Raw genomic sequence first — 15,222 nt, 5'->3', positions numbered from 1 at the left:
TGCCCCAGGTTTCCGACTTGTGTAGTTCGGTTCAGACCGAGTGCAATCTGTGCCGAGACAGCGAGCGTGACCGCTTCCTCGGGCTCCGCATGCTGTGGCAAAGGGATCGTCGCTCTGGGTATATCTTCGTGGAAAATACTTAAAACTATGGGCGAAATAGCGTAAGGAACAGGCTTTGTAATCACGGTTAATTCTTGATATTTTACAGCACCTTATCTAGTTGTATGTTTGTGTTTAGGACACTTCACCCTTCAACATTATGGGCGCAGCGAAAGGACAAAATTTTGCTCACCATAGAATTGTCGGATTGTCAAAAGCCAGATATATCCCTTAAATCGGACTCTCTCCATTTCAGGTAAGGCTACTGGTTCTCATTTTTTTCTTACAAGCTAGTTGTTTTGGTATAACCTATTAGTCAAAGTTAAGGAAGATTTTGTTGATGTGATTCCGACATTGAATGATTCAATTCAAAATTTCGATTCGTGAGCAATATGAAAGAGATTAAAAGCTGTAAACCATTGTACATTTGTACTGTCATTTTGTCTGACGTTACGTATTTTAAAACCACAGTGCTAAAGGAGGAAAAGAACAAAAGGTCTATACGTTGGACTTAGAATTCTTTAAAGAGGTGAATCCCGAGGTAAGCTTTTCTTTTTGTGCGTGATTACTAAGTTTAATCTCCATTCGGAATTTAAATATCAAGAATAGGAGAACCCATCATATACTGACTGGGCACGTTTACAGTTCACATTTCTCAAGTCTGAATCGCATGAAGCAAACCAATCAAGAATGATGCAATATTTGGCAAGATCCCATTCCTACACTGAAAATAATAAAATATGTATTGTAGGTTCCAGAAATATCCATACCCCCACCATGAAGGGAGCTGGGAGCAATTGCAGAATACCCATCCACTCGCAAGGTGCATTGCTCTGAAACCCGTGGTCCGTGCTACCGCACTCAACAGACGAATAAGTAATTGATCTAAGTATTAAACTGGAGTGCTACCGCGGTCCGCAGTCCTGTAGTGGATGCAGATTAGATGACTGCGGGACTGTGGTAGCAGGTTTTTAAGTTCTAGATTTTAGTGGCCGGGTATTCTAGAATCTAGCCGGGAGTTGGAAATTCCAAAGGGGTTGGAAGGGGGAAGGAGGGGGGTTACAGGCCCAGGAAATTCCAGAGGAGGGCTGAATGGTTAGATTAGTTTCCAGAGGGTCACTTTAACAATCATGTCGGACAGAGTTGTTCAAAATTGCAACTTACCAACTTCGTAACTAACTACTGTTTTTCTCCAAAAAGCCTTTGGAAGTAAAGTAGGCCTGAACTGAGACAAGAAATAAATTGAATGATTAGCATGAAAAAAAATTAGAGCTAATGCGACAATCCCTTTGATCTCTTAAGAAATTGCATAGAAATATAGACATGCAAATGTAAACATGTTTTTTGTGTGGCTGGACTTGTTCATGTAAGGTGCTTCCTCAGGAGATGTGTTCAGAATATTCAACATAGAGAAGAGAGGAATAGTAATGTTGAAATGTTATTGTTACTTATTCCACTCTACTTTTCCTACATGTACATTGAACAACTTAATGTATTTGTATGCAACACAAATAAAGAGCATGCAGTTTTTGTATCTATGATCAATAATGATAATAATAATAATAATAATTATTATTATTATTATAAAAATGCCCTATATAGCCTGAGTATCAGGCCTTCCTAAGGGGAGGGGGGAAGGGGAAGGGGAAGGGAGAGAAGAGGAGAGGAAGGCCTGACACAGAGCCTTTCTGAAGTCTGTGTCGAACGTTCAAATTTCGGACGTTGGCGCTGATTGGACGAAACACAAAAGGTTACGTCACACCGCCGTAAACAAAATTATCAAGAGTGCCAGGATTATTTTGGTTGGGAACCATCTTGAATTTCGAAAGACTGTGATAGCGGAAAAACGTTATTAGCTCAGTCGAGTTGACTTGTACAGAGTCAAAACCAAATCCAAGGAAGCACTTAAAGAAGCTCCGAAGTTCTTTCCTGGTATTGAACTGATAAAAGAACAAGAATCGTGTTATAGTTTTTTTAAAAGGTGTTGACGGGTCAACACGACTCCTGTACAGTTCGTACATTGTATTTAGCTCTAACTAGAATGTCTTTGAGAGATTTCTGCACGCATATTGCTGCTTCCATTTCGGTCTTTTCACCAATTTAGCTTCTTGTATGTTTGCAGTGGCTTAACATGATGATTTGGAGTATTTGCATGATAGACTAAACAATGCAACTGTCCCATGTTTTGTATTTTGATATCAAAGGTCATTTCTGGATTACGAGTGCTGTGTTTATCGCCTGTTCAGCAACCGTCTTTCTTGTACCCGTTGAGGCATTTTATTTGGGTTTGGTTTGGCTTGTTTCAGTGCGTCCGGTGACAGTACAGCCTCACTAGTTAGGATTTGAACTGTGTAATAATCTTTATCCGGCCGCCTATTTGTTTTCGTAGATGAGATCTTGTGTGTCTTATCACAGCTATTTGTCTCTTGATTAGTTACGGCTGCGTTTTTGTCATCACTTCTTGCTGTTCCGAACTGCGAGATTTGTATTTTCCTCCTGTAATGAAGCTGTACCTCGTCACGAATTGTGCTCAGTGGTGCTCAACAGAAAATATTCTGTTTGGAGAGTCCGTCGCAATGGAGCTGTGTGTGTAACTTCAATTCATATCTCTCACAGCGGTCATTGCTGACATGACAGTTGCATGACCGGAAGTTATTTTGATTGGCCAGTATTTGCGGTGAAGCGTCATGCTCATTGAGGGGGCGGAATACTCGTCTCAATGCTTTCGTGTCAGGCTTTTCTTCCCTTTTCCCCTTCCTCCCTTCCCCCTCCCCCCCCCCCAAAAGCCTGATACTGGCTACGCCCTATAGTGCCTCTTTAGCTTCATCAGCATACAGTGGAACCTCGATTTAACAAAGTCGCTGTGGACCGGCCAAATTTGTTCGTTAAATCGAGGGTTCGTTATATCGAAAACCTCGATATAGCAAACTTGAGGGTAAACGACCAAAATGTTCGTCATGTTGAGGTTATAGTTAATGATTGATTTGTAACACAGGTGACTTCTGTCACGCAATTCAATGCAATTTTCGTTGCCCAGAAGTGCCGCATTTTGAGATCAAAACTAACTTGTATCATGTTACAGGCTAATGGTTGTGCTCAGATGTGACACTTTTTACTGTATTAATGTAAGAGGATTTTAATCTTACCGAGTTCTTATAGAAAAAAACAGCTTAGGCCCATCCAAACTTACCAGATCGTCAGAAAATGACTTTAAAATTCATAAAATGTAATGAAATTTGTTGTTACAAACAAAGTTTTGATATTAGGCTATTAAATTGTTGCTTTATATATGGGGCTACTCTTTTCTCTACCCTGCAAGCATTGTGTTTTTTGAAGGTAACTCATATGGTCATCTTGCAATGAAAGTTTCATCATTGTATCATAAAATATGAATAATGACTTAGTTACTGTCCCTGACACTACTTGTGTTACAATAATAGGCATTTTCGCAGAGCTGAAACTTCATTGCTTTGAAAATGGTTCCCAAATATGCTTAAAGATGACACAATCATGTAATTAATGATGCTGATAACATGTGAAAATTCTCCAAAAATAATGGTTTCTCTTCACGTAACATTACCAGAGAAAAATATTGATGATCTGATTGATGACCTTTCTCCAAAAAAATGCTGTCCCGTCCGTAACCATGGCAATAAACAATCTGATTTAGTAGAACAAAATCAAAGCCACTGAAATTGAACCTGCAGTGCCAAGTCTTTCACAATATATCAGGGCTGTGTCCATGAAAGCAATAAAAAGTTGTGGACCAGTTTCCCTGAAATGTCCCAACCCTAACCTGTCCTGTCTGTAACCTCATTATAGCAATTCTTGCCAGAAAGGTAGAAATCAGACTTAAAATGGTTAACATTCACCTGCAATTTCATTTGCCAAATGCTGTTTATTACCATTTACAGAAAGAAACAGCTTTCAGAATACAATTTCATCCTGTCCCATCCGTACGTAACCTTATTTCATAACCATTCAGTAAATATTGGAGATTTTTTTCCAAAATAAGGTTAGTGTTTGTCCCCTAAGTATTGTTTCCAGTTACAATAAAGGTTGAATTTAACAAATATATTATACAGAGTGTGAGATCTTCAACTTCAATTTTTAGTGTTTTTTTTAAAACTTTGGTCACCCTGATCTGAGAATACCCGTAGATGCAATAATTATTCATTAAGCATGGTGGCTTTCAGTAGCAACTATTTTCACTTTTGAGCAGAGTTTAAAAGTGCAGTTCGCAAATAGATTGGTCTTAAAGCCTTTATAGCTTAGCTCTTACTAGAGTGACTTTTAAGGATTTTCCTTTTTGCGATATGAAATGAGGGGAAGCTTCCTAAAGATATTTCTCAGATTTGGTTGATTCTGTACAAGGTACCATTTCCCCATGAGTGTGTTCTTGAGGTTGGGCAAGGGTGGTATTTGCGTCGCAAAGGGCAGTATTTTCTTACGTGCATTTTTGTTTTTCTGTTCCAGTGCTTTCTTTCTGTCAGTGAAAATGACCTCTGAGAGATGTTTTTCTACAGTTATAGCTGGGTAATCTCTATTCTTGAGGCCTGTTGCAAAATTCCTCATGTTCTCTTCAAAAGTGATTTCAGAGGAATTTGTTCTTAGAAACCTTAATGCTTCTCCTTTGATAAAACCTTTTGTGTTGCCTGGTGGGTGACACGAATAGAAATTCGTGTATTGGAAGGTCTCCGTGGGCTTGAAGTGTGTTTGCACGTCAAGGATAGAATCCTTGTTGAATCTGACACCTCTGTACACTATCGTGTCCAAGAATCTAGTTTCTGTTTTTGAGATTTCAGCCGTGAATTTGATTGTAGGATGGAAGTTGTTTGCCTTAAGAAGGAATTCTTCTATTTTGTTTCTGCTTGTGTCCCATACTGATATGACGTCATCGATAAACCTTTTCCAAAAGATGGGCTCAATGCAGCGCTCTGTCTAAGTATTTCTTTTTCTACTTTGGCCCTGAAGCTGTTAGCAAAGGCTACGGCCACTTTTGTGCCCATGGCTGTTTTATGGGTTTGAAGATAATCTTTCCTGTTAAATGGAACGAATTTTCACACCCATGCTGTTGCCATTAAATGGGTTCAAGATCAATGAGGGACGTCGCAGATCGTGGGTCATGTGCCATTGATACTGTCACGTGTATTTCACCTGTTTTTAAAACATGGAGGACAAATCTCAGTGGAAGTGACTGGCAAACAGAGAAACAAGGGCATTGGACTAGAAATTCCGGCTACATATTCGTTTTATCACAAGAAGCTTTAGAAAGTGAAGAAGTCAACAGAACTAATAAGAGACAAAGAAGATAGAGCAGAAGTCAGTTGATGTCGAAATACTATAGTGCCAATGTGTATGACATATAATAAGCCGTTGACTGAAAGGTTGCTCTCTCTTTACCATAAGGATTAAAGGATTTGTTGACTGTTGATCTGTTCAGGGTTTATCTTCTGTCGCATGTTGACGTTGTAATTTGTTTATCGAGGTAGATTTTACTTTTGGGCTTCCGGATTATGTTCCTTATATCGAAGAATTCGTTATATCGAGGTTTTATTCCATGCATTTTACTGTAACTTTGGCCGGGACATAGAATATCGTTTGTTATATCAAGGACTTTGAAAAATGGAGGTTCGTTAAATGGAGGTTCAACTGTATAGATGTTTACACTGCTGCATAATTATTATAATCATTTGATGTATTTTTTCCCTCATTTTCATTGGTCAAGAGCAAACCAGGTGACCTGCAAATAACCGCCTACAAATAATGGTCTGCTCATGCATGAAAATGGCAGATCGCTTCCTTGAGCTGTCAGAGTGATTTCCCAAAAGTAATCACAAAAAACAAACTCGGTGATCTGAAATGTGTGGTTCCAGAAAATATCCATACCCCCACCACGGAGGGAATTTCACAAAGGACCCCCCCACCCCCCAGGATTTTCCATTTTTGAGGTATTTTTTTAATACAGAATACACCCCCACCCCCCTCTGGAAAAGTTTCATTTCAAAAGAACGCCTCAAAAATCAGTTTCATGTGAACATTTCAGAAATATCAAGAACTGCTTACACGAGGAGAAAATATGCGCTATCAAAGAGCGCGCGCGCCGTTCAATTTCACCGGTAGAGTTTGCCAAAAAGCTCTTGATACTGAAATAATTGTTGTGTTTTATATTTACCAGTGGTCATTGACATCAAACTTTACCATTAGCTTCGCTGAAGATTTTAAATCTAAATATTTGCTGGAATAAGTCCGGCAATGCAAAAATGTGTTTTCATTTAATTTGCATATGTCATGTTTACGTTCCTATGCAAATTTTAGGAGATCAAAAAGATTATCGCTTAAGTTCTACACAATTGATGATTTTTTCTCCTGGTAATCATTCAGTCTGGTTATTTTAGTCAATAGTTTTCCTATTGAATCGGAATGGCATGGACAAAATAAGCATTAGCAGGGCAGGGAGACAAATAGAGCTTTCAGATCGTAACTTGAAACTGCAGACGAAATGGATCCGCAAAACGAAATTAGCATGTTGACGTTCTTATCCAAATTTTGTATGAGATCAATAACGCGTTAAAAGAATGTTGAATTGGCTCTGTTTTGTTGAATTTTGGCATAGAAATTATGTTAATAGTTTTGGACTTTAAGTTGAAATACTTTGGACAAAATAAGTTTTAACATGGGTCAGTTTTGACAAACCAGTTATAATTGACCGCGGGAATCGACATTTGCCCGTAACTCTACACAGCATACAAATATAACAAACAAATATTTCAATGTTTTATGTAAAATTGGGGCTTTCACTTTATAGCTATACAAAACTTTCCCTTTTAAAAATTGATACAATTTCAATTGTTGCCAGAAAACGATATTTTCTACACAAGAAAGTTTCACAAACAACAGTTTTACAATAACTGAGTCACGCAACGCAGACATAGATTTCTTGTCTCAGTTGGAGTACTTCGCTTAAAAAGGCTTTTCGGAGAAGGGAAACATGTTTTTAATGTAACAAGGGTTTCTTTAAAACAGTTAAACAAAGTAATGTCTTCAAGAAAGATCTACGAAGTTGCAAAGTTGGTAAGTTACAATTTTGAACATTTATGTCTGACATGAATGTGAAGTTGACCCTTTGGAGAGTTATCCAACCATTCACCCCTCCTCCCCTCTGGAATTTCCTGGGCCATTGACCCCCCCACCCCTCTGGAATTTCCAATTCCCTCCGTGGTGGGGGTATGGATATTTTCTGGAACCACACAATGATAAACAATTATTGAACTCGGTTGTCCCAAATATTGTGATTTGTCAGTGTCTCGCAGATCATTTATTGCCGAAGCCGATCTGCTCGCCACTGACAAATCACCATATTTTGCTCAACCGCATCCAATACATGTAATTGTTAATTATTCTATCACTCAGTATTTGATATAACTTGGCTGTTTAATAAATAAGCACTTGGCCATGAAAGAGTGTTTTTCACATTTTGTTTTGTTTCCTTTTCATAGGAATCTAAACAACATATAACTGCAAGAGAAATTACTTTTAATATCAAGAAGAAAGAGGAAGGACCTTTTTGGCCACGGTTGCTCAAAGATAAAAAAAAGGCAAGGCCTTAATATAACTATACTGCTGATGTTGGTGTGTCTTGGGACTAGGAGTTAACTGCTTCTTAAGAATTACTGTAGCTCTGCCATTGATTTTGGTCCCATCTGTATACTTTGTTCGACTAATTACTTAACTGAGGAAGCCCATTCCTTATAGGCCCGGTGGCTTCCCTTGGGCTTCCTCGCCATTAGTCTTTAAATAATAATAAATAATTTTTGCATTTGTACAAATTATTGCAAAACAGTAAACTGAACTGAACTGAACTGCTTCGTTAGCATGGCAATTTGGTAGAATAGGTGTGAAAAGGAATAGTGAAAAAATATGGGGCAAGTGTGTGGACTGGGACCCAAGGGAGAGGGCCAGTTGAATACTGCCTGTATTTTCCTAACATGCAGTTACTTCAGGGTAGTAATTAAGCAGCCGTCACTTGAGTGACATGCTATTTCTAGTAATACCCTTCCTTTTTTTCTTTCTTTCTTTCTTTCTTTCTTTTTTTTTTTCTCATTTTCTGTATTTTTTGTGTCAGTTACCTATCCCAGACCTCCTGGGTTTGCTTTGTTAAGGTGATTCCGCTGAAAAAGAAGGAGTATTTAAAATTGTCTAAGACTTGGTCCAGTTCATGACTATGTTATGAGCATTACAAAAATGCAATAAAATGTGGGGGTCACCGTGCTCGTTTTTGTGCAACCTGGATGGCTATTATAGTAAATAGATGACCCACGAGGTTAATATTAGGAACGCTAGTAATCAGAAAAGGGAACTATTATTTTTAGAAAAATTAATTTCTCGCATTAAAATATCGAAGCAGTTCAACAAAATTTACTTTAATCTTACACAACAAACTATTTTCATTGAACTGGAATTAAGATTATGAAAGAAATCAAAGATTTTGCTGCGTGTGCACGTAAGCAGCACTACTTAAATACGTGCTTTTTAAAGCATTCAAATAAAAATATCTCAAAGTAGAGTATTAAACTTTTCTTTAAATCGCGATATATAGTGGCCAACCGTACGACATTTAAATTGATGCATTAAAAAATGGGGGTCACCGTGCTCGTTTAGAAGAAAAGGACCATTTATTTTCCTGCCGAGCTTAACCTCAACGAAATCCCGTAATGTTCTGCATGCGCGCGCTCGTGCGCGCGCTAAATGGCGCGAAAAATTATGCGCAGCAAGGATGCGCAATGCAATTCAACGGAATCACCTTAAAGTGTCCTCATTGTAGACAACCTCTGGTATGACATCAAGTAGCGTATGTAATGCTAGGTCAGCAAAACAAAGTCACACCATCTTATCCCCTAACTAGGAACTTGGAACTTGTTAGCTTGGCACATTTATTGTACGAGTTTCTACCATTTTAGTAGTCACTGGCATCTTTGATATACCACACACATGCGACTGAGTTAAGTGAATAATTCTACTAAATACCAGGCCCCAGTTGTTCAAAGAGCAGATAATTTTATCCACTGGATAGGTCACTATCTGCCAGATAAAATGTGTGAAAAATTTGTGAATAGAGTAGAGGCATATGTCAAATTTAAGTATGGGATAGTGTGGAAAACTTGCCAAAGCGTTGGTTGGAGTATGTAGTGACTTATCCAGTGGATAAAGTTATCCGCTCTTTGAACAACTAGGGCCAGGTAAACAAACCATGGCATAGTTTCTATTGAGCATATTGCAAAATTTCAAATATATAAAGCCCTGCCATAAATTTGTGCATAATCCATGAATGCACAGCTGATTAAAGCGAGGATTCTACTGAATACCAGGTAAAATAACCCTTACTGTGGAGTGTGCATTCATCATACTGCCAGAGTTCAAATATAAGGCCCTCTAAAAAGGACTCTCCCTCTCCCCTGCCCCTCCCCCCCCACCATGTCCATCATTTAGTCAGGGGAGGGGTATGACAGGCACTTTCAATTCCAATACAGATTTCTTTTAGTTTTAAATTGTGTTGCATCTTTTCTTTGCAGCCTAGTTTTCTTCATACAGATTTCAACAAATGGAAAGATGAAGATGATTCAGAGGAAGAAGATACTGGAATAGATGATAACTTTGAGGCTGTAAGTGCAGCAGGCAGCAGTATTGAAATAGCAAACAACAAACAGCATTGTAGGAAAGTTTTGCTCAACAGTTTGTATTAGAATGGTTACTGTTAGGTGTTTAACCTTGTAGAGAATCAGTAACATTATAATTTGTTGCTTCATAACTGGAAGTTATTTCATTTGCAAAGCAAGTCCACAGTTAATGTTATAGTACTTGTAATGTTTCACATCTTTTATCTATAATATACTTTCAATTATTTCTACAGATGATGAGTCAGATGGGTGGCGCTGGAGGTGCAGAGGTAAATTAAGTCAGTTGTACACAGAGCTTTTTTAGATATCAAGTGTATTACTGACCCAGATGTCATCTCTTTCAGAGGCGGCAGAGCATTTTGAAACAGTGGGGGGGGCTCATCGTACACAATCTGATCTTTTAGCTTTGCATTTGACTGGGTTCCCACAGACACAAAGGCCGCCGTTGCGTCAATGGGAAACTGGCTGTCTCAGAGTTAAATGGAAAAAAGGCAGCAGTTGATTGGCTTCTCGAAATCGGGATGGAGCTGTTCAAAGAGCCCTAGAAAATAATATTTCGCCAAAAGATCACCAACGGGAATATTTTGCCAAACCAATGTTCTGCCGAGTTACCGATACTTTCAGGACCGAAACTTGGGGGGGCTGAGCCCCCCAAATTTTCGTTTAGGGGGACCTCAGCCCCCCCTGCCCCTCCCCCTCTGCCACCTATGTCTTTAAATCAAAGGGGGGAGGTAATCTGGGTAAATTTAATCCCTGTGTTAGAAGGGCCTAGATCTCAAACAGAATGTCATGGAGAAACTAGAGGCTGAAACTACCTACACTGTACAAAAGCCATGCTTCTTCACAGTCTTCTTCTCTATCTTGGTTTTCTCTTGCGTGTTTGCTGTGTTAAAACCCTTTATATTTAGCACTTCTTAGTTATTGCCTGTGGATTTCTTAAAATTTTCAGAAGTTTGATCCAGGAGAAGCTGCTGACTCAGAAGACAGTGACGATGAAGGTGAATATTTTGAATGCAGATGAAAAAACCATAACTGGTTGGATTTGTAAAGAACGATCTTACATAACAAGCAATGCCACAGGAAAGTATTGCTCAGAAGTTGAAAAGTTAGAACCACGTTGTACTTAATAATAAGCAGAAGCACTGACAGGTGGTACTACTCAGTAGCATTCATTTGAATGGTCACGCTTCAGGATTTCATCCACAGACCGAAAAGTTAAAACCACCTTGTACAGTGTACGGCATAATAAACAGCACCACAGGAAAGTACTGCTCAGTAGCTTTCATTTGAATGGTCACGCTTCAGGATTTCATCCAGACCCAAAAGTAGAACCACCTTGTACAGCATAATAAACAGCACTACAGGAAAGAACTGCTCAGTAGCTTTCATTTGCATGGTCACGCTTCAGGATTTCATCTACAGACCCAAAAGATAGAACCACCTTGTACAGCATAATAAATAGCACCACAGGAAAGAACTGCTCAGTAGATTTCATTTGAATGGTCTTAATTCAGGATTTCATCTAGACTCAAAAGTTAGAACCATCTTGTACAGCATAGAAAACAGCACCACAGCAACTAGCTATTGCTTATTTTTGTAATCAGAAACTTATCCTTGTTTATTTTGTTTTGCAGAGTTACCAGACCTGGAGAGTCAGTAGAGAATTTACATTAATGTATAGAAAATCCAATAGTGCCCATGGTTAGTCAGTCTTGGCCCCAGATGGCTCAGGAGGGTGTGTTCAACTGGGAGTGTGTTGAACCTGCCTTCCAGCTGAGCATTTGCCAAGTTACTTTGCTTATTCATCTTGTTTAAAAGAAACAAAAACTGTTGCAGTTAATATTATTTGTCAGTCTGGAATAAACTTTTCACTTTGATGGCTTTTGTTAAAAGAATGGTTTACTGTAGTCAGTGATTCTGTCTGTGCCTATACTATGAATGTAATATTATTGTTAAGCTGTGATTAAATTTGTTGTTGGTTTGAACATTTATAATTAAAACCAGTTTAATTTTGTTTTCCTTTGTTCTAGGTTGAGTTATGAATCTGTAACAAAGCAATATAAAAATGAAACTGGTTTGAAATTTTTGAAACCAAGGAATGAATGAATGAACTTTATTAACACGTCTAAAAGTATCTAGCAGTGGGAGATCCTTTTCAGCTAATAGAGTGTTTCATGGCGGCCATGTTGTAGCAGCCAAACAATATATTAAAGATATTTGCATAAAAATAAAATTTATTTCCCAAAGGAAAGCCATTCTATTGCTTTGCTCCTCCAATATGGCCGCCGTGAACACACCCTATAGGGCAGACTCGTACCCAGTCGCTATTTACATGTTTTTTTGGGGTGAGAAGATTGGATAGGAGGGTGGAATGAGGCGCGCGGGGTGTCATGGGAAGAGGCAAAGGAAAAATAGCCACTGGCAGATTTCGATCCAATATGGTGTTCATCCGACGATTTATTTCCTTTTTGTTGGCTTGTAATGTCGTGCTGCCATAATGGCTTCTTCGCGGGAAGACGAAATATGACTGTGATACTAACCTTCGATCCACATTTCATTGAAAGAACTGTCCAAATCACCCACATCGTCTTCCCGCAAATTTTCACGTGAAGAAGCCATTACGGCAGCACAACATTACAAGCCAACAAAAAAGAAATCACTCATCGGCCAAACGCTTTAGCTCGCTAAATACCAAACTAGAACCCGCAGTGAATTTTGACTGCAAGAAATGTCTAAAATTACTCCGTTTTCTTGAAAAAGAGCACTGCATGGTTCCACGCACGATTGCACTGATCTGTCAAACGAAATCTTCCAGTCGCTATTTTTCCTTCGCCTCTTCCCATGAGACCTAGCGCGCCTCAATCCATCCTCGTATCCAATCTTCTCAAAACACATAAATAGCGACTGGGTACGAGTCTGCCTATAGGGGACACCTAACTAACATTAAAAAAAAATAAGTGATATTAAACATGTGCCTTAAAAGTTTTGGTGAGGTGCACAAAAGTAGTGCACCGTGTATCTTTGAGTCACAAGGAATAATCAGTAAATAGTTCAAGCCACATGCTAATTGGCAACTCTGTAATTAAAATTAATAAAAGAAAAGACTTTTGCAAATGGAAAATAAAAATATCCTAACTTGCAGAAGGCTGACCAGTTAGTTATTTTGTAGATAGCATTGCTTAGGATATGAACACAGCACAACAGTGAAACAAATCCAATCAACGAGAGAGGAAGATTTGACTGTGGGACCTCTGCAGTACAAATCTGATTGCATAACCACCAGGCCACAGCATCTTCCCTCATTTAGTTTTCATTCACTACAACTTTAACAACACAACAACTTTATTTGATAATTGGCAGGTTTCCATAAGCTGCTCCATAATATTTAATAAGCCCTTTTCATGTTACCTTGACCAGTTAATTTTGATATTAGTGGTATTAAACTCTTCAATATGAAAAGTTTTACATCCCTGATTTGAAACAATGTAACTCAAAATGGCCTATTCCCCTTCATTCTCCTTTGTTTGATATTTTTAAAGTGATCAGATGAAGTAGATGTTGTTGTTCAGGATCAAGGTAAGTCCACAGTTCTTTTTCTAGTTCTCTCAGAGCATCTGCATCATGTTCCTGGCAAACAATAACCACAGACTGCAGCAACAGGACAAGGTCCCTGTTCATGTATTCCACGGGGTGTCCGCCAACATTTCCTTCGGAATACCTCTCTAGGATCTGGGCATGCTGAGGGCGAATGCGCTGTGGTGTTGGTTGCAGTAACATCAACAGAAGCACACGTCCAATTTCACAGTGTGCTAAGATCTCTTGATAAGGGCCTTGTAGCTTTCCTAGCTGTTGGCCCACACTTCCTCGTTCTTCAACAAAGTAGGCCATCTCAGTGAGCACAGAGAGGGCACCATCAAAATCACCTGACATAAACACCAAAATTTTTGTGGCATCAGTTAAATTGGATTGGGAATAGGCTCTTAAAGTGAAAAGGTTTACCAGTAAAGGGAGGTGAAGGTCACCTATCTCCCAAGCTTCTCTTTGGCTAGTCTAGTGTCATCAGGGATAAACCCAATGGTAGGGTGGGATGGGGGGAGGGGGAGGTAGGTGATTGAGAGCCTTAAGTCTTCCAACCCACCCAATTCACCTAAGTTAAGAAGTTAAAAATACCAAAACTGCCTCGTCTTTTGTGTTACCAGCATTTATTCAAAACATTTAGTGGGATAATGCCCCTAGGCCCACCCCAGTGCTTTTCCAAAAAATAAAGTCTGCCCTTCCACTTCATGAAAACCAAGATCTACCCCTTCACATGATTAATTTTTCAAATTAATCTGGTTTCTGACAATAAACTGCACACTTGTGTATCCATGATGGTTACCTCAGGTCAGAGCTCTTTTTCAATGGCCACTTGACAAAAAATATCTATGAACTGGGTCATCACTTATACATTTACGTTGGTCTCTCATGCAGTTGTTGTTGTTGTTGTTTTTTTTTTTGTAGGAGTTGCATTGTGCAGTTCCAAAAAATATCCATACTCCCCCCATGGAAGATTTTTGGTTTTACAACCCCCCACCCCGCCCTCCAAGAAATTCTAGTTTAACTTCATACTTTGCTTTTAAAATTATGATCTTTTAACACCCCCTCCCCCTAGGAATTTCCAATGACCTTCCATGGGGTAGGTATAGATTTTTTCAGGAACTGCACATTACCCTCCTCCCTAAAGAGAGAGGGAGTAATATGACACTCCTAAAAACAACTGGGTGGAAGCCTATGCTTATTAATGCCCTACACATGTACCTGTGTCAATTTTGCACGATGCCACTAAAGTCATAGACTGCAGTGCATCTATAGGATTCTGATGTTGCAACTCTGCTGCGTGCTGATAATGGACCATAGCCTCATGGGGCCGGCTCAAGTACCTCAAAGCATCGCCTATTTCCAGACACAAACAAGCCCCTAATGCGGAGTTCCCCTGTGCACAGTGTGTCTTGATAGCTTGATTGTACAAATGTATTGCTTCAGTCAAGTGCTCCTCAAACGCTGGGCATCTGAGTTCTACGCAACTTTTCTCCGCTTCCAAAAACAATCTTGCTGCTTCAGTCAGTGCTTCGACTTCACCAGTTGCGTTACAGAGGGTATTTTCGCATCTCGCTTTGGCCAGACTACAGAAACCTGCATATTGTGGACAATCTTGTCGTTTCAGTTCTTTGGCAAGGGAACCAAACTGCCCACTTGCTTCTGAAACATTAGGTTTTTTGAGAAAACGCCTCTTTAACTTTGACGCAATAGCCCGGTACTGTCCCAGAACGTCAAATTCACGATCCATGGTGAAATTCACAGCCTCTTTTTTTGGAAGACGTTTTCCCTTTTTCACCTTTTTTGTTCTCAACCACCCGCCATATTGGAGCTTTTCCCGCAATGGTACCTGGGACGGATGTATCTCAGC

At 39.3% G+C, this 15,222-nt stretch overlaps 3 protein-coding genes across 3 annotated transcripts in view; 2 read left to right on the top strand and 1 right to left on the bottom strand.

Annotated features, from left to right (window-relative positions):
* Positions 1-15,222, top strand: part of LOC146461584 (adenosine receptor A3-like) — a 144,988-nt gene that overhangs the window by 99,696 nt on the left and 30,070 nt on the right. The window lies entirely within an intron of this gene.
* On the top strand, positions 35-11,671 carry LOC146461590 (prostaglandin E synthase 3-like). The gene is made up of 8 exons (XM_085086465.1): positions 35-161; positions 239-355; positions 571-640; positions 7,599-7,697; positions 9,672-9,761; positions 10,010-10,045; positions 10,726-10,774; positions 11,411-11,671. Exons 1-8 carry the CDS (start codon positions 148-150, stop codon positions 11,434-11,436), a joined length of 501 nt encoding a protein of 166 aa, XP_084942591.1. The 5' UTR covers positions 35-147; the 3' UTR covers positions 11,437-11,671.
* Positions 11,417-15,214, bottom strand: LOC146461589 (40-kDa huntingtin-associated protein-like). The gene is made up of 2 exons (XM_085086452.1): positions 14,574-15,214; positions 11,417-13,699 (listed from the first exon to the last, which is right to left on the bottom strand). Exons 1-2 carry the CDS (start codon positions 15,100-15,102, stop codon positions 13,287-13,289), a joined length of 942 nt encoding a protein of 313 aa, XP_084942578.1. The 5' UTR covers positions 15,103-15,214; the 3' UTR covers positions 11,417-13,286.

Source organism: Pavona decussata, unplaced genomic scaffold, assembly GCF_977016875.1.
Source record: "Pavona decussata unplaced genomic scaffold, jaPavDecu1.1 SCAFFOLD_195, whole genome shotgun sequence".
Lineage (NCBI taxonomy): Eukaryota > Metazoa > Cnidaria > Anthozoa > Scleractinia > Agariciidae > Pavona > Pavona decussata.
The sequence above is the reverse complement of the archived record's forward strand: the minus strand, read 5'-3'. Positions and strand labels throughout refer to the sequence as shown.

Bases quoted from the DNA above. Each gene is read 5' to 3' on its own strand.
- LOC146461590 (XM_085086465.1), top strand. The intron at 356-570 runs GTAAGGCTACTG...TTAAAACCACAG, and splicing joins TCGGACTCTCTCCATTTCAG to TGCTAAAGGAGGAAAAGAAC. The intron at 7,698-9,671 runs GCAAGGCCTTAA...TTTTCTTTGCAG, and splicing joins TGCTCAAAGATAAAAAAAAG to CCTAGTTTTCTTCATACAGA.
- LOC146461589 (XM_085086452.1), bottom strand. From the start codon at position 15,102: ATGGATCGTGAATTTGACGTTCTGGGACAGTACCGGGCTATTGCGTCA. The intron at 13,700-14,573 runs GTACATGTGTAG...TGTTTATGTCAG, and splicing joins ATCGTGCAAAATTGACACAG to GTGATTTTGATGGTGCCCTC.